Source organism: Alosa alosa, chromosome 13, assembly GCF_017589495.1.
Source record: "Alosa alosa isolate M-15738 ecotype Scorff River chromosome 13, AALO_Geno_1.1, whole genome shotgun sequence".
Taxonomy (NCBI): domain Eukaryota; kingdom Metazoa; phylum Chordata; class Actinopteri; order Clupeiformes; family Clupeidae; genus Alosa; species Alosa alosa.
In genome coordinates, this window is record NC_063201.1 from 21709097 (window position 1) to 21728585 (window position 19489).

The 19489-nt window shown below is 41.4% G+C and overlaps 2 protein-coding genes across 8 annotated transcripts in view; one reads left to right on the top strand and one right to left on the bottom strand.

Moving 5' to 3' along the window:
- Positions 1–504: 504 nt before the first annotated feature.
- mrap2a (melanocortin 2 receptor accessory protein 2a) lies at positions 505–7769 on the top strand. Its single transcript, XM_048260728.1, has 3 exons — positions 505–855; positions 1293–1392; positions 5729–7769. The coding sequence occupies exons 1-3, from the start codon at positions 738–740 to the stop codon at positions 6192–6194; spliced, it is 684 nt and encodes a 227-aa protein (XP_048116685.1). The 5' UTR covers positions 505–737; the 3' UTR covers positions 6195–7769.
- Positions 7739–19489, bottom strand: part of cep162 (centrosomal protein 162) — an 86709-nt gene continuing 74958 nt past the window's right edge. For all 7 annotated transcript variants that reach the window (XM_048260724.1, XM_048260722.1, XM_048260723.1 and 4 more), the window contains 2 exons: positions 19309–19443; positions 7739–8598 (listed from right to left, as the gene is read on the bottom strand). In XM_048260724.1, the coding sequence (XP_048116681.1) occupies positions 8395–8598; positions 19309–19443 (339 nt within the window). In that variant the 3' untranslated portion in view covers positions 7739–8394. The remainder of the gene's footprint in view (positions 8599–19308; positions 19444–19489) is intronic.

Genomic DNA, 19489 nt, shown 5'->3' on the forward strand with positions numbered 1-19489 from the left:
CAAACACATGATGTCCAGTACAGTGTTCATACTCTTGGCTTTACATTATAAATAATAAATTATAAATATAATATGCAGTAGCAATCACTATCTGCGGTCTGTGATTATTTGCTATATTGTATATTTTACATTAAATTAAAACTACATGAAAATATGAATTCCTAGTATTGTTTTGTGTAATTGCTACAATACCTATCTCTTTAACAAGTGATGCATAACGTTTTGACAGAAGCCGGTAGGCTACTCGCAGTCTTAAAATAGTCTGTGTCTGTCAAGGGTTTGCTGTTGCTTCCAGTTGTGTATTACAAGAGTTTTATCCACTTGGCTGTACGGACTACGGAAGCTCCTCCTACAGAAGCTAACCTGGAGCTGCCCGTCGGAGAGGGAAGAGAAGTGCGCACTGCCTCGAGGACTCATTTGAGGTAGGATGGTGAAGGGGAACCCCCACCCACCCCGGTCATTCTACAGTAAAAGGGTAAACCTGTCTGAAGCCACTGATGCTGGAATACCTGTTCTATATAAATACAATATGGATAAGATATATTTCCACAGTATAGACCATCACTATCAGTAGACTATTTGCACCTGCCCGCGAAGTTTTTTTTTTTTGGAATGCTTTTTCTGATACAGGTCTCGAGCCTATTTGAGAGCTTTTTTTTAATTTGTTGTGGAGTTCGTTTCCTCATTGATGTTTGGCTTGCCCACATGATTTGGTGGGGTAATTCGCTATTACGAAGATGTCGGCATTGCCATCAAACATCACCAATACAAGCCCCCGCGAAGATTATGAATGGAGATATGAATATTACGAGGATGACGAACCCGTGTCTTTCGAGGGACTAAAAGCGCATCGATGTGAGTAGATTATCTGTTCTGTTTATTTTCTAATGCTTGCAGAGTTTAGCGTTAAATAGTTTTACCTATTTAAAATATTACTGCAAGAAGATGGTGTAGATTACCAGTGTTTCACTAATTCACGGATTGGGATAAATGCAGACAAAATAACAAAACCTATTCATCTTATGCCTTGCCTGTCTGTCTCACCTCTTTTAAAGAAGAGGAAGGTTAAAGTCATGCTGAAGAGAAGACCAATCATCTTTTTTTTTGTACTAATATTTAAATATCTTTAAATAAGATTGGCCTATATGTGGAATTCTTAAAAATATAACATTTTAGTTGACCTATGCTTCAACACTCAATCACTGGTATCAGTGTTTGTTGAAATGTAGACTTATGAAGCTCCCAACCCTGAGCTGTTTGCACTGAAGGATGTGTGCTGTGTATTATTGCAGATTCCATTGTGATCGGATTCTGGGTGGGCCTGGCTGTGTTTGTGATTTTCATGTTTTTTGTCCTCACCTTACTGACCAAGACGGGAGCTCCGCACCCAGAGTAAGCACGCACGACATACACACACAGTCTCTGCCATAATCACACAGTTTAACCTCCTCAGCTCAATTCTGTGGGTAGCTGACCGTTCGTTCATTAAATGAACACTCTTATAATGTAATCATTGATCTCGTCTGAGCAGATTTGCTGAGTGGCTGGCTGCTATGCTCATTAATTCTTGCAGCAAACTATTCTTTGTGCGAGGCAACTTGGCTCATAGTTTAATATGCCACACCAGGTCCAAGACTGCCTAAAGTACACATTGTAGGCCTATCACACTGACTGATGCTTAAAAAAAAAAGCCAGGCAGCAACTATGCATATGCCCAGTGAGTAACTGACCAGTAGCATTCAGGAAGTGTACCAGAAACCCTGCAGGCGTTATCTCTATCCTCACACCCTGTAGTGCCCCAGCAGCCCAAAAGCCACATTGTGCTCTGAATCAACAATCATGCACTATAAGATCACAAATAAGGCTTTAAAAACAGGCAGTAACTTTGTGATTTGAATCATCAATCTTGTATTAGATCATGAACAAGGCTTTAAAAACAGACAGCAACTTTGCAATGTGTAGCCTATTTACAAATGCTCTCAACAGGCTTAAATTGCTTTTGAAGTAGTTTGCAGTTTTGGTTATAGTTTTGCTTAAGGGTGTCTTCATTGCTTGTCGCAAAAATGATGAGCCATGCCATCCCAGGCGATGCTACGCTCACGGCCCTTCTGTGCTGAGGAAGAGAGGAGGCAGGGGCATTAATCTGTGTTTTCTCAGCTGGGTGGAGGAAGTTGAGGTGTGCGGGCCTCCGGCCCACTATTAATAGTAATGTGTGGTGGAGGCCCACTATTAAACGTCCCACATACTCGACGCACCCATAGACAGTAAAAGAAAGGACGCACCCGACCTGTAGCGCGACAATGTGACGTCACAGAAGCGCCGTAACCATTTATACGTCGTAATTCTGTGGAAATGCATGGATTCCAGTTTCTTCCAGTAGCAGCAACTGGAATCCATGCATTTCCACGGAATTATTTTTGGAATCTGATCCCTTATCATACCTGTTCATTCTTACTCATCGCTCGACTTATCGTCGTGACTAAATTCAAGATGGCTGCAAACGCTAAACTTAGTGAAGATACTGTCTGCATAAATCGTCTTGTAAGTAAACTACCAGTGCTTTTTCAAAGTTCTCAATGTCTCGTTTTAAATGTCAGGGCCCTTGGAAGTCTACCAATGAAGTGTGGAGATACAAATGAGCCTCGTAAATGGTGTAAAACAGTGATTTATTTGCATGGCTAGCCCGATGCCGAAGCATCACCATTGAAAAAGCTGTTGGTAGCATCAGCTAACTAGCGCCAGATTTTGGAGTGCAGGGGACAAGCCGAGATGGGCTATGAGACATACGTTCACACTCGGTATCATGTTTCAACACACTTTAGGTCAATATCACACTGGAATTCTCCTTTAAGTGACTTTAAAAAAATATTCAAATTACTTTAAAAAAAATCAACCAAAGTGGATTTTGAGGGGTACAGCCTTTCTTTTGTCTATGGGTACAGCTTTAGCCTCCCATTCTGGACTCGCCCGCGAGCGCCCCTAGATACCAATATTCAAATTACTTTAAAAAAAGTAACAGACATTCTCTGTAGCTACCTAGCTAGCCTCTGTGATGGTACTTCAGACTTTGGTTGCTACTATTCACAACTACCATCATCATTATCATCTAGTTCCCAAGGTGTGTGCACAGGTAGATGGATATATTAGATAGATACTTTAGTCACCCCGAGGGAAATTTTAATAATTTAAACTGTTTAATTAGCTGGCTAGCTAGCTAGCAGCTGGCTGAGTGTAATTTCCTGAAGTGGAACGAGATTTTGTTCAGGCCTTAATAGATATCCTTTGTTTGAAAATAAATCGTTTCTATTCTTTCCTCTTAATTTCATGTGTTGCAACTCTCACTGGTAACTTTGTTAACTTATCCAGCAAACTATTAAAAATTCACGACCGTAACAAAACACTGCAACTCTCGCTTGCCCTCGAACTAGTCCATCTTCCTGTTTCAGCCTTGTCGCGCTCGTCTGAAAAAAACAAAAAAAAAGAGTGGTGCCAGAGAATGTAACCAAAGATTGTTAAGGCGGAATCTTTGATGTAACCTCGCGCTACCTGGCTTCAATCCTGGCGCGCCAGCAAGATCTACGTCATTTTGACGTCACGTTGTCGCGCTACCGGTCGGGTGCGTCCTTTCTTTTACTGTCTATGGGTGCGTCGAGTATGTAGAAGCCCTTACTGTAATAGTGATGTGTCCGTTGCGCAACAGCTGGTTTATAGTCGGCTCTTCAGAGTGAACAATATGAGCGGCCTCTTGTCTAGGACACACTGCTCTGCCATGGACACTAATGAATTAAATGTTGTTCTTGTTATGCGTGTAATGCAAGCAATCACTTGTGATGACAGACAAAATTACCATCAGGTTAAAACAGGTGGATGGAGGTAGTCTGACCATCTACAGACAGCAGACGAAGTGAGACAACAGCTGACCAGAGGAATTAGGGTTATACTGTATATGTTTTTGTCCTACCAGACAATATAACATTAAGTGAAAACATGGCACAAAAAAGGATTAATAAATAGATAATATATAGTTCGATTTAATAGGTTTCCTGTTCGAACATGTTGGTCAACATGTATGCAATGCATGATGCTGGTTATCACCAACAAATGCTAGGTTTTTACTTTCTCTCTCTAGATATTGTTGCCAAGTACCAGCAACCAAAGTAGATGTTAGCTTAGCTTCCAGTGTGAAGTAATTGGCAGCCTGCAAAATTGTGCTTTTTATGGAGCTTCCCCAACACTGATTAAACCACAGCCAAATGTTCCACTGCTACATCAACGTCAATCCTGCATGAAAATCAGATTATGCAAGGAGATGCAGTAAGTGACTAATGAATCAAACAGAGTGATGTACATCCAATATCTATCCATATTCATGAGGAGACTTGCAGCCATCATCTTGTGTGCTATAGCTCCTGTCCCTAGAAGCGGAGCTCCAGAGATATTTGGAACAATGTAATGCAGCAATACAATGGTGAACAATGTATCTTTTATCTTTCCTAAATCTACCACCACACTATCTTTGTAATAGTGTACAATGCAGTTATCCTTGCGTGCTGTCTCTTATTGCAATGTAGCTTGAATATTGTTTCCCCCTCCATCATGTGAGGGAGCAGCAGTGCAAGGGAACATTTTATGTGGAGATATGTGGAGAGCTCCCTGGAGCTGGCTTTCTGCAGAAATAAAACACCATGTGTACATTATTAATACAAATATGCTATCCTATCTATTATGGGCATACAGTCTTTTTTTTGCAGAGTTGTGTAAATAATATAAAAAATAAATAAATAAATAAATAAACACCACTTTTCAAGGTGTGGGTACAAAACCAACTTTACATGGCCAATAGTTAATTAAGCAATATAACAGGATAAGAGATCATACACACAGCTCTTTGTCTTTTGTCATTGTCTGTTTTTCTCTCCGCAGGAATTCGGAGCCATGTGAGAAGCTTGCGTGTCTGACCAGCTGCGGGAGGACATGGCCCATCTGTCAGGGCAACACCAGGGGCAGCCAGCCCTGTGCCTCGCGCCCTGCTGGACGGTCGGCTCGCTCTTCCACTGCTACATCAAGTTCCACTGCTACATCAACGTCAATCCTGCATGAAAATCAGATTATGCAAGGAGATGCAGTAAGTGACTAATGAATCAAACAGAGTGATGTACATCCAATATCTATCCATATTCATGAGGAGACTTGCAGCCATCATCTTGTGTGCTATAGCTCCTGTCCCTAGAAGCGGAGCTCCAGAGATATTTGGAACAATGTAATGCAGCAATACAATGGTGAACAATGTATCTTTTATCTTTCCTAAATCTACCACCACACTATCTTTGTAATAGTGTACAATGCAGTTATCCTTGCGTGCTGTCTCTTATTGCAATGTAGCTTGAATATTGTTTCCCCCTCCATCATGTGAGGGAGCAGCAGTGCAAGGGAACATTTTATGTGGAGATATGTGGAGAGCTCCCTGGAGCTGGCTTTCTGCAGAAATAAAACACCATGTGTACATTATTAATACAAATATGCTATCCTATCTATTATGGGCATACAGTCTTTTTGCAGAGTTGTGTAAATAATATAAAAAAATAAATAAATAAATAAATAAACACCTTTTCAAGGTGTGGGTACAAAGCCAACTTTACATGGCCAATAGTTAATTAAGCAATATAACAGGATAAGAGATCATACACACAGCTCTTTGTCTTTTGTCATTGTCTGTTTCTCTCCGCAGGAATTCCGAGCCATGTGAGAAGCGCACGTGTCTGACCAGCTGCGGGGAGGACATGGCCCATCTGTCCGAACACCAGGGCAGCCAGCCCTGTGCCTCGCGCCCCCTGCTGGACGAGTCGCGCTCGCTCTTCCACTGCTACATCAACGAGGACGAGCAGTCTGCCAACAGGTGCTCGAGCGGCACCACCACGCACCTCGGCGGGGTCCGAGGCAGCGGTGCCCGCTCCTCGGTCATCGGCAGCCAGTTAGCGGGGCTCGTGCAGGAGGCATGGGTCAGCGGGGGTGCGTCGCTCCCCGAGAGAGACCCGTCGACATTCCTGGCGCACTTCAACATCCCTAACTTTGTGAATACCGAGCTGAGTTCGACGCTGGGGGACGATGACCTTCTGCTCATGGACCCCCCTCTGATCCTAGACAGGGAAGGCAGGGGTCCGACTGGCACCAACGGTGACCACGTCCTGGAGTAGCGGGCTAATGGCTAGCGCTTGGACTCCGCTTTCGGCATGAATTGTACAGACTAGTGGACTGAGGTATGGGCTTTGAAAAGAATACTTGCAGGCGCCTAAGAGCTGGGTCATTTTTGTCAGCGAGACCAACCCCCACCACCCCACCTCCACTGAGACTGCCCTCAGTTTCAGGCCTTTTGAGCTTGGAAACTTCCCTGGAGTGGAACTGTGCGGATGCTTAAATGTGATCCCTCTCTTGCCTAAGCGCCATGGTGCTTTGATTTGTGGAAAGCCCTGCGAGCCCGCGCGGCGTGGGGGGGGGGGGGTTAGTTCCACTCGCTGGGTCTCAGTTCCACTCGCTGGGTCTCCCAAGAGAGGATCAGAGGAAGGCCAGAGATGTAGAAGCTAGTGGAAAAGATCAAGCGGTCACAATGAAATACAACTGGCCCGGCTACAACCCGATGAACAATTTGGGAAGTGCTTTTTGGAAGACCTTATGGGAGGTATTTGATGTTCAACCAGGAGTGCTAAGTTTGGCCTATAGGGCATCCCAGCACACCTTGATGTAACAGGAAATGCACACGTTGTCTCAACACCAGCTGCTACAGTAACCCAATTGTGTACATTTTGTGGTTCCACAGCCCAAGCTGGCCCAAGTGCATGCTCCGTTTTGCCATCGATCTTGGCTAGTAGTGCAGCACGCCTTGACTAAAGAACAGAAAAAGCATAAGTCAAATAACATCACCCAAAAAGAGGAGGATCATGTATAATGGAAGACTGCACTGACCTGAAGAAACACAAACTAGTTATTTATGGACCACACACTGACGCACACTATGAGAGACGTGGTCTGAACTGAACGCTATACAGCTTACTCATGTCATTCGCTTTCTAAAGTGAGCGAGAAATACGAGCACTTGAGCTTTGCTGGCCATTTCTACACAACCCATCTTCCACATGCTGTCCCCTCAGGACAAGGAACACAACATAATTGCCTTCATCCAGCAGCTGTGCACAGGCGGGTAATGAGGCTTTCTGTGTAACCCAGCAGGAACAAGCAGACATCAAAAGGCAGCCAAGTTGTAGCAGTGCTTTCCCATGAACTGAAAATCTCTTGCACTTTGGTGTGAAGACAAAAAGTATACGCCAATAGTAAGTTCATTAACCCTTAAAGGTGTAGATTTTTGAACGTTCTAAGTTCCGCAACAATTGAAGGTTCTAAAATTCTATGTTGAATTCAATGAACCCAGATATTCTTTAGAACGTTAATTTCCCAACATTCCCGTCAGTGTGACGGTACTCCTTTAAGGGTTAAGGAAGCTGTGTCGTCGTTCTGATGTTCCTCTACTTATGAATGTGTGCCTGCTGAAAGCTTTTTCTGGGTAATACAATACAAAAGAACACCACCAGTGCAGTACTACAAATTGCCCTGAGTGAAAGTAATGGTCTTGGCTTGGTAGAGAAATTCAAAGAAGGTGAGGATGTGAGGAGGGGGATGAAATTTAATAATGGAGGAAAGAAGCTGAAATTGTCTTTTTTGCACAAAAGCTACAGACATACACATATTAAAATAATAAAGAATGCTATTTATTCTGCCTTGTTTGTATCAAAAACACTTGATTTCCTTCAGAAATAAATAAAATATTTCTATCTACACCAATGCACCAATATAAAAACCTCAATGGACTTGCAAATGCAATTGTTGATTGTGCTGGGCCATAGCAAAATCAAACCTGAGAAGAGAGTGTGTTCCTCAGACTCTTTGAAGTCTCTCACACACTTAACGCACGCTCGCACACACACAGCTTGCATGCAGCCTATGAGTTTGCTGGGCCTCCTGCTGCTGGTGCTGCTTGGTGTTAAGATTAGACCAGTCAGCTGTGGTGTTGCAGCTGCACTCCCACCACCTATGATGCCGAGAGACAGAGTGTGTTCTGCACTCCATCTCATCTCATCTGGCGAGTGTGTGTGGAGTGGAGGGGACGGGGCAGGGTGGGTCAACAGACGAGGAATACTCTGGGCTGGTGTCTCACACACACAATCTCCCCCAGAGTAGAGGGCAACACTGCGCTCTGGGATAGAAAACTCCCATCCTACCCCTGTGAGGTTTGGAGGGGCATTTGAGAAGACTGGGTAAGATGTCCATCGGGGGAGAGGGGCATTCTGGGGCAGCCATGAGCATCACCACCACCACCCCCTTCATCCATCTCCATGATAGTGGTCATCTGCTCCAGGGTATGCGCGTGTGCTCGGGGGCCGGGATGACCACCCCCTGCCTCTGCAGCTCCCGCAGCACGTCCAGGATGGCGTCCAGCTCCAGGCGGAAGGTGTCCAGCTCACGACTGCGGCTCTGGGCCAGCCTCTTCCAGCGCTCCAGCTCGCCCTGCAGCTCGGCCTGCGTTGCTACGCGGGTCTCAGCAATCACCTGGACACACACAAATACACATACACAAACACACACAAACACATTTTTGCAGTCTCATTAATGATTCAGATAAGGGCCATTTGAGGTTGGGCTTTTTTCCCAATGTTATAAAGGATTCACATTTCCATTGATTTTCTTTTAATGTATTGCACAGGCGCCGACGCAAGTGGCAGCCTTTTCAGTAGCTCCATCTGTCATGTCTTTTATAACTTTTTTCCCTTTGCACTAACATTTCCCGATGGATGGACGGACAGACAAACAAACCTTTTTTTACTGTCTGCTGTACATGACCACATGATTTACATTCCACACGTTCCCCGGCAACAAGGGAACAGCAATTACCTTGCACACGTGTTTGTGTGTGTGTGTGTGTGTGCGTGCGTGCGCGCATGTGTGTGTGTGTGTGTGTATCACTCACTGTCCCTCAGTTGGTGGCAGGTGAAAATGTATTGTGCAGCTATGAGACAGCTGTCGTTTCTCTCTCCTAGCAAGTACGGTAGTTTATTTAGGTTTGGTAAAGAACTAAATTCAGGGTGTTTCTCATCAAGTTTTGGAAAGTAGAGATCACAAACTGATTGAAATGACTAGCACTCTGTCTCTCTCTGTCTCTGGGTCTGTCTCTCTCTCTCTCTGACTAACTGTCTCTCTGTCCCTCTCCCGGTCTCTCTCTCAATTCAATTCAAATTAGCTTTATTGGCATGACAAAAAAAAAATGTGTTGCCAAAGCTTACACATGTGGGGTAATTGTACAGATTTAAATAATACAAATCAAAACAAAGGTAAAAAAAAATAAAAATGTATACTAATTAGGCAAAATAATACAGTGAAATGTAGGAAGGAAAAGGACTCTCTGTCTGTCTGTCTGTCTTTCTCCCTCCCTCTCTCTCTCTCTGTCTGTTTCTCTCCCTCCCTGTCTGGCTCTCTCTGTCTCTTGTCTCTCTCCCGGTCTTTCTCTCTCTCTCTCTCTCTCTCTCTCTCTCTCTGTCTCAATTCAATTCAAGAATGCTTTATTAGCATGACAAGCTCACTTATATTGCCAAAGCAGTTATACAATAAATCTGAACACATACAGTACATGTCAGTAGATTTTCATAAGAATAAAATAAATAGGTAAAAGTAAAATAAAATGCAGTGTATGATGCAGTGTGTCTGTTTATTTGTCGATATGTCACTCATTGTCCCTCAGATTGTGGCATGTTAATACATATTGGGCAGCAAGATATGCTTTATCTCCTTCTCCTAATAGTCTCTCTCTCTCTGTGTCTCTCTCTCTGTGTCTCTGTCTCTCTCTCTCTCTCTCTCTCTCTCTCTCTCTCTCTCTGTCTCTCTCTCTCTCTGTCTCTCTCTCTCTGTCTCTCTCTCTCTCTCTCTCTCTCTCTCTCTCTGTCTCTCTCTCTCTGTCTCTCTCTCTCTCTCTGTTAATTCAATTCACTTTTCAATTCAATTGAGCTTTATTGGTATGACAAAAAATACAATTTGTATTGCCAAAGCATACATGTACGTAGTAGTGTGTAAAGACATAAAACAAAACATCATGCATCATACATTACTGCAACGGCAGTGTGTGTGTGTGTGGATGTGATGGTGTGGTTGGAGTGTGTGTGTGTGTGTATTTGACTTTTTGTGTGCTTCACTGATGAAGTGACTCCCTTTGTTTATGGCAAGCATCTATATATCTTGCACTCTTTTGTTCCTCTCCTAATAGTATTCTTAGACTTGGATCCTTAAAGTCTGGATGCATTTCTCTGAATTTAGGAAAGAATTGATCTCGTATCTCTTTCCATTGGCAGCATTCAGCCAAGAAGTGAAGCTCTGTTTCTATGGCACCTTGGTTGAAATTGGTGCACAGCCTGTCTTCTCTGGGCAGCCAGGTTTGCCTGTGTCTGCCCTTCTCAATAGCCAGACTGTGATTGCTTAGTCTGTACCTGGTTAAGGTTTTTCTCTGTCTGGTATCAGTGACTGTGGATAGGTAGTCTGCCACAGTGTACTCTCTGTTTAGGGCCAAATAACATTGAAGTTTATTTTGTCTTTTTGTTGTTTCAGTCCAATATGATAAGTAATTTTGTTTTTCCTGCATTTATAATTTGTTTAGGCCAAATTGTTTGAGAATTGTTACTATTAGTATGTGTGAGTCTCAGGACTAGCTGGATGAGAGGACTTGTTTTTACACTCATCTCTTGGCTTTTTAGGGCTTTATAACAATAGGAGTTGGGGGCCCCTGGTTTGAGATGTTCGAAGAATTTGATAGCTCTTTTTTCAATTTTAATTAGTAAAGGGTATTGGCCTAATTCAGCCCTGCATGCATTGTTAGGTGTGTTCCTCTGTACCTTGAGGATACTTTTACAGAACTCTGCATGCAGGGTTTCGATTGGGCATTTGTCCCATTTTTCAAATCCATTGTACATAAGAGGACCCCACACTTCACTGCCGTATAATGAAATTGGTTCGATAACTGTTTGAAATATTTTGAGCCAGATCTGAATGGGTATGTCAAATTGAATAGTTTTTTTGATGGCATAGAACAGGGGTTCCCAAACTTTAACCCGCGACCCCCAAAATAACCGTGTCAGAGACTGGCGACCCCCACTATCCCTGGATGTGACTCAAAAAATAAAATAAAATGTGCGCACCGGCCATACGCACTAGGCTTATCCAAACACGGGCTTAATGACAACACAAAAGAAAAGAGCAGCCTGTTATGATTTTACATATAGAACTTTACTATATCATAAAAGCAGAATACCTTAGTCAAAAAATAATATCCATGTAACATGAGTGCAACTTTGAAACATTACTTTAATTTCCATTTTAAAAGCAACACCAAAGCACTTTTTCCTGTCATGACGACGCTATTTGTTTATCCAGCACTGGCTTTGGAAATAATGTCTACAGAAAAAGTTAGAGTACGTTGCATGATTTTATGAAAGTATGATGTATTGCGACATCAGAAGCAAGTCAAATGTGTAGTTTCTTATGTCTCATTCCATCGAACTACAGATCCGCTACCCGATCTGGCAAACTTGCATAGTGCGGTTATAGCCGATAGAGGGTCGCGAAGAGAATGCAGTGCCGTTCACCCTGTTACGAGTTGATGATTTTGGAAACAATATTTTAATGTACAAAAACCTCTTTGGTGTGGAAGAATATCTCAGTCAGGGTAATATCCACAAACTGTTGTAAACATATATTGTTGCTGCGCAAATTTACATTTTGGCAACTATGTTTCAGCATTAATCTCATCTAATGAGATGGAACACAGCGAGTCCATTCTTGGTTTAATTGTGGAGGCGGCCACACGGAAATCATCCTCCACATTTAGACGCGATCTGTATTTGTTTTTAATATATGTCAGTGCAGAGAAAGTCTTTTCGCACAGGCATGTGGAGCCAAACGGCGTCAGTACGTCCATCGCGGCCTTGGATAGCTGTGGATATTCCCTCTCGACTGAAATCCATAACTCAGCAAAATCTGTCTTTAAAGTGCGGTCACATGACAGCTCAACCAGTGCGTCCTCAATGCCGGCTAAAAGATGACTTGCGGTGGTTACAGTGAATGGTGATCTTATCCAGTCATAATTTTTCTGAATTTTATTTTCCCCAAATTTATTTGATTTATGGAAATCATTTCGCGACCCACCCCTCGCCGTCCCACGACCCCCACTTTGGGAACCCCTTGCATAGAACGCCCTTCTTGCTTTTTCTTTCAAATCATTCACGGCCAAGTTGAAATTACCAGTTGAACTGATTTTTAGCCCAAGGTACAGTAGGTGTAACTTTCTACTTGTTCGATTGCATATGTACCAAGGGTTAATTTATTTCCCTGATGTCTGGATTTTTTCTGGAAGGTTAGTATTTTTGTTTTTTGTGGGTTAATAGTCAGGGCCCAGGTCTGACAGAACTTATGCAGGACATTTAGGTTCTGCTGTAGACCCTCTTCTGTTGGAGACAGCAGAACCAAGTTGTCCGCAAAAAGAAGAAATTTGATTTCGGAGTCATTTAATAGGAGGCCAGGAGCTGCTGACTGTTCGGAGTCTTTTTGCCAATTCATTAATAGAAGAGGGTCGGTGATGGAGGACAGCCCTGTCTCACACCCCGTTCTTGAGTTAAGAATTCTGTTTGTTTGTTTCCAATTTTAATTGCACATTTGTTGTTTAAGTACATTGTTTTTATTATGTTGTATGTTATTCCCCCTACACCAGATTCAATAAGTTTACAAAATAGGCCATCATGCCAAGTAGAATCAAAGGCCTTCTGGAAATCTACAAAACAAGCAAATATTCTATTGTTTTATTTTGGTTTACATATTTATTTATTAAGGTGTGTAGGGTGAAAATATGATCTGATGTTCTACATTTTGGTAAAAAAAAAACAATTTGACTTCTACTCAGGGCATCATGCTCGATAAGGAAGCTTTTTATTCTATTTTTAAAATGCTACAAAATAACTTCCTCAGATTACTGTTTACACAAATGCCCCGGTAGTTATTAGGGTCGAATCTGTCTCCACTTTTGAAAAGGGGTGTAATGAGTCCTTCATTCCAGACATCAGGGAAGTATCCAACACTCAGAACTAAGTTGAACAGTTTTAGAATAGCCAGATGAAAATTGTGGCTTGCATTTTTAGTAATTTCATTGAGGATGCCATCAGGGCCGCTTGCCTTTTTTGGCTGCAAGCCTTTGAGTTTTTCTGTTAGTTCATTTTCTGTAACTGGGTAGTCTAGTGGGTTTTGATATTTATTTATTGTGTTTTCCATGTCAATCATTTTTTGGTAAATTTGGGTTTGTTCTGGGTTCATGCTGTGTTTTCCATAGAGGTTTTCAAAGTGACTTTTCCATACTCTTCCATTTTGGATGGCAAGTTCCTCGTGTTGCTTTTTGTTACATTTATTCCAGAAATTATTTGAATTGAGAGATTCTTCAATTGTCTCTAATTGTTTTTTTGTGAACTGTTCCCTCTTCTTTCTGAGTGTGTTTTTGTATTGTTTAAGCTTTTAAGATTTTTTTTTTTTAAGTTTTTTCCCTCATGATTTTGCAATCTTGATCAAACCATTTTTCCTTTTCTTGTTTATTCCTATAGGATTTTTTTGTAGTTTTAAGATTAGAAATGGTTGCCAGGTAATGGAAAATGTTGTTTAGTCATTCGGCTGCATGGTTTACGCCCTCTTTATTATGCAGGTAAGTATTTGCTAAAAATGTTTCTATTTGAGAACCCACTTTAGGTTGACAAAAAGCTTTCATGTACTCCTCTTTGCGGTTATGGGCCCATCTGTAGGTGTCTCTAGTGCTGTGCAGCACTACAGGTATGGGCCTTTTGTGTGTGTGGGTATTTTCGCTCATTTTAAGATACATAGTAATTTGACTGTGGTCTGACAGAGGTGTTAGTGGTTTGACCGTGAATGCTTTGAAAGTGAATAGGTCCAATCATATAATCAACTGTTGAGCAGCCAAGTGGTGAGCTGTAGGTATATCTCCCTAATGAGTCCCCTCGCACCCTACCATTGAGCAGGTACAGACCAAAGCTTTTACAGAGCTTGATGAGCAATTTACTATTTTTATTGACTGATTTGTCAAAAGTATTACGGGCAAAGTTTACCATGTTTGATGGATAACCGCTGCCGAATATATGGTTATTACCTTCATCTGAGTTGTAGTCGGCTAAAGATCCTGTCCTGGCATTTAGGTCTCTGCAGATCAACACTTTACCCTCGGCCTGAAAGTAGTTGATCTGACTGTGGAGAGTTTTGAAATCTCTTCATTATAGTAGGGAGATTCAGAGGGGGGAATGTACAGAGCAGAGGAATATATCATTTGTTGTCTGTGTTAGTTTTTTGTCAATTGTAAGCCAGATATGTGATTCTTTTTTTTTGATTGTAGTAATGTATTCGGCTATTTCTAATTTCAGCCAAATAATTATGACTCCCGAATCTCTTCCACGTGTGACTTTTACGTGTTTTCTGGAGGAAATGGCTATTTCACAATATCCTGTGAGACAGAGAGTCACTTCATCAGTTTTGCGCCATGTTTCTTGGAGAATTATTATATCTGTGTTTTGAATGCTTTTCTTCAATTCCAGGGCTTTAGTTTTACAACCAAAGCTGGATGAATTAATGCCCTGAATATTCCACAGTGAAGCTGATAAAGATTACAAGTAAAGAAGACAAGTAATGTACCAATAATGATTTGACAAATTTTAACAAGTTTCATGGACCTCTAAGATGAGTTAAACCTATCATTTTGAATTATAGTAGTATTAGGGTGACCAGATGATAGTGTTAATTTCGTCAGACGAGACGAGAGGAAATATGTTCGTCAACAACCTTTTTTTTCATGACTAAGACGAGACGATGACGAGACGGCAGTAATGTCCTGAAACACTGACTAAGACTATCTTAAGATGCATTATTGTTGTGAAAAAAGACGAGACTAAAATGTTTTGCATGAAATAAAAACTAAGATAAAATCTCTCTTCATTTTAGTCTACAAAATGAAAAGACAGAATATCTAGCTATTATGTTTTCAAAATATTCGAATGAGTTCATACGCTTAACAGCTTTCCTGTAGGCTAGTCTACGTGCTGTTGCTGCAACCTAATGGCTGCAACACGAAACTACATGGAACAAGAACACTGAAGATTTCTGCCAGAGTTAGCAAGCTAACTACCTAAGCTTTATGCCACAATGCTACATACCCAGAAGTTGAAGCTTCTCTCATACAAATTAACATTCCCCAGAATGTCCATACGAAAATGTTCATCATGTAATGTCAACTATTTAACTAGTTAGACTGATGATGCAAAGTTTGCTAGCAAGTAAGCTAATATGGAAAGTTCGCTAGCAAGTTAGCTATGGCTAAGATAGAGAGTCTGTTTGGGGAATGTGTTGTGTTTGGGCGCATATCGCCATCTAGTGAAGCGGAGTAAAACATTAATACTTTGGCCTATGACAGTGTTTCTCAAACTTTTTCAGTTTCAGGACAACTTAACTAACCCTAGCTAAAAAAAACAAATTAGACCTACTTCAACAGTAGCCTATAATTAGTGTTGCAGAACTGTTTTTACATGCAAGTTGGTTCAATATTGCAAACAACTCATCTATATTGTATTTTACCACGTCTGCTCGCGGACTACTTGGGATAGCTTGCGGACCACCAGTGATCCCCGGACCACACTTTGAGAAACACTGGTCTACAAATATGACAGTGGTCCAGTCAAATCTTACTGTCTATGGTCAAATCCCAGCCGAGCTATAACTGTAGCTCGACTTACCTGTGCATGTAAACATACTGACTGACAAAAAATCAGAATGAGTAATTATAACAGACGAGTAGCCCTCTGGACACACAATATTGTTGGAAAATTGAGATGTGTGAAACACTATTTGACTCAAATGGTAATCAGAAATAATTTGTTATAAAAAAAAAGACTAAAATGTGTTGACTAAAACTGACTAAGACTAAGATACCTTTAGTTTTTTTTTTTACTAAAACTAGACTAAAATGACGAGACTTTTAGTCGACTAAAACTTGACTAACAAAAATGATATTTGAATGACTAAATATGACAAAGACTAAAAAGGACATTTCGTCACAAGACTAAGACTAAGAGTAAATTAACACTACCAGATGAGAGTGGCGAAATTCGGGACGCTTTTGTTTTCGCGGGGGTGGATGTAGGCCTACATAGACTAATGAAAACCTGTACCAAAACACATTTTTATTCAAACATCAGGTCTGCCTTAAAATACAACAGAGAAATCATGAACTCAAAATGTCATTGTGGGAAGAAAAAAAAAACAATGACTGTGTAACAGTGCAAATCAGACCTTTCAGAATAAGGATAATAGCCCAACGCTAATAACAAGCCTTGCCAAAATTATGGGTCATTAAGTAAGAATCCAAAATAATTGTTAGATTAAGTAGATTATGTTTAAGTCTATAACAATGTATTTTTACGTTGTATTTGGCTGCTGTGTTTGACTGAAATGTAGACTATTCTTTTTTCATTTCAATACAGTATATGATACAAACCTGATTAGATAATCATATTCACACATTTTTTTGCCTAATTGACATGACCATGATAATTGATAGAGATGCACCGATATGGAATTTTAGGGCCAATAACGATAACCGATATTTATTGGTTTGTTGTGGCCAACACCGATACGATAACCGATAATATTACTCTTGAAAAAAATTTGTGAAAAGTGATTTGGGGAAAGCATTTAATAAGCATAATTTTATTGCAGTAATTTTACCTACCACCACATGATGGACAGAACTCATAATAGTCCTCAATAGTACGGCAGTCAACAACATAACAGTAGCCTAGCCCTACAGTATGTGTGGCTCCTTTAAGTGAACCTGACGTCAGTGAATTGCGAGTGAGTGGCGTGAGTGAGAGTTTGAATCGTTTTCATTTAGGACTAAACGCTCATAAACGGCTCAGCTTGGAATAAGCTACAGTATAGCGACCAAATCAGAGTTTGTGAGGGAGACTTAGGTTTAGTTTCAACTGCGGGTAACTGAATAAAGCTGCAACTCCTCAGATTGTATCTTATGTCCGTCTACTCTGTTAGCACAACCTGCTGCAGCAGAAATGAAAGCGTTAGCCGAAGGTTTTTTTAATAACTTTATTATGATAACCTGTCTGGAACTGAAGCACGAATGGTTAGCATATTTCTAGGTAATAATACAAAACCCAAGCTAAAGTAATGCACATATAATACTAAAACACAACTTAGAACTAGGCCTACTTATGTACTCGTCCCACTAACGAGTTTGTTTATTTGTTTCCCCGACCAGCGCGGTAAAGTGCAAACACACCAGCACAAGACGGCTCTAGATAGGGCTGAGCTCCGCTCTGTTAAGGTTAAATGGCGGATCATTCACGAGAGGATTTTGAGATGCACAGATTCCCAAATGAACGCATATCCACAGATTTTGTTAGAGTGGTGAAATACATTCACACCGCTGACATTATATTGAGGAAAAAGTATAGCCAACCAAGCTCAAGTAGGCTAGCTCAGTGTAGCCAGACGGACCTTACGTAGGCCTAAATTAGGACTTTAAAAAATATCGGCACAAATTACCGGCCAGAATTCTGTTATCGGACTGATAATAATATTTTCATTTTTTCACTTATCGGCTAATAATATATCGGCCGCCGATATATCGTGCATCCCTAATAATTGATAATATAAAATGAATGTGCACCTTCAGCAAATGATAAAAAATCTTTCAGAATGCTTTCCATTCTTCAACTGCATCGAACTGCATCGAATTGCATCGCATCGAATCGTACTGAATCGTTTTTTATGAACATGTATCTTTTCTTGTATCGAATCGTGCCCATGTATCTAGATGTGAATCGTATCGTCTTTTACATGAGATATTCACACCCCTACTGGATATCTTCATTAAGTACTTAAACGTGTGAACTAGCTGATTAGCTCGCTTGCCACCACTGGCTAGACACTGCAGTCAAAAGGTTAGCGGTTTGGCCGTCACGCCCCCGAGGCGAAATTTCGCTGAACGAAAATCGCGAGGTGTTTCGCTGTGTGGAAACCCACCGTCAGAGGTGTGAAACTTGATAAAATTGTAAAGCTTTTAGGAGCGCAAAGGGAGCATAACTGCACGGAATGTTCACCTGGAATCTCTCTCTCTCTCAATTCAATTCAATTCAATTCAATTCAATTCAATTCAAGAATGCTTTATTGGCATGACAAGCTCACTTGAATTGCCAAAGCAGTTATACAATAAATCTGAACACATACATAGCAGATTTTAATAAGAATAAATAAATAGGTAAAAGTAAAATAAAATGCAGTGTGTCTGTCGATATAGGTCACTCATTGTCCCTCAGATTGTGGCATGTTGATACATAATGGGCAGCAAGATATGCTTTATCTCCTTCTCCTAATAGTCTCTCTCTCCGTCTCTCTCTATCTGTCTCTCTCTCTCTCCATCTCTCTCTCTCTCCGTCTCTCTCTCTCTCTCTCCCCATTACGTTCACAATGGCACTCTTCCATTTACTTGAACGCACCATTAAGTGAACACCTGAACTGCTGGTGATCTAGAACAAGGGCCGGCAAAACTACCTGAGCCTTGCTCAACATCTCCAAAACAAAGTGGCAGTAAAAACACACCTGTGCTGGAACAGAACACACACACGCTATGGCAGCTGGCGGCCAGCCTGTTTATTCCACAAGTTGGTGTGTGTCAGACAGATGTTATAGGACTAACGAAATCTACACCATTCAAGTAAACAACTCACTGGCTGCCACTGGTCATGTATATGTGTGTGTGTGTGTGTGTGTGTGTGTGTGTGTGTATAGAGTACAGGACTGAGACCAATTATCGGTCATGTTCTCCATTGTTATATTGAAATAGCTTGCACTCTGCTCCAACTGAAAGGTCAGCCTGTCTCTTCTCTACTCATTTTGTCACAGTGTGTGTCCATATCGGTCTCCTCTTCTGTCAGATTAACACCCAGTAAAACTTTTTTGAAGATTTTTCCCTTAGATAGCTGTGCCTCTGCAATGTCTAGTAGTAAAGCTTTGTCTCTGAATGAAAGCACTCTAGACCTGCTGCTGTTTTAAAGACCGCTCTTCATCTCTACGCCTCTATGTTTTACTGATCCCATCATCCCAACTTGTGCTCCCTGTGTGTGTGTGTGTGTGTGTGTGTGTGTGTGTGTGTGTGTGTTATTGTACCTGCTGCAGTTCCTTCTCTCTCTCTGTGTAGCGGAGCTCCATGTTGTGGATCTTGCTCTCCAGACTGGTGAAGTGGCGCAGCTCTGGACTGTGAGCCTCTTTGGCCTGCTTCAGCTCCTCCAGTAGCCTCGTCAGCTGCACACACACACACACACACACACACACACAGTATAAAAACATA

Coding starts and splice junctions, on each gene's coding strand:
- mrap2a (XM_048260728.1), top strand. CDS start 738: ATGTCGGCATTGCCATCAAACATCACCAATACAAGCCCCCGCGAAGAT. Junction 856..1,292: donor GGGACTAAAAGCGCATCGAT/GTGAGTAGATTA, acceptor GTATTATTGCAG/ATTCCATTGTGATCGGATTC. Junction 1,393..5,728: donor ACGGGAGCTCCGCACCCAGA/GTAAGCACGCAC, acceptor TTCTCTCCGCAG/GAATTCCGAGCCATGTGAGA.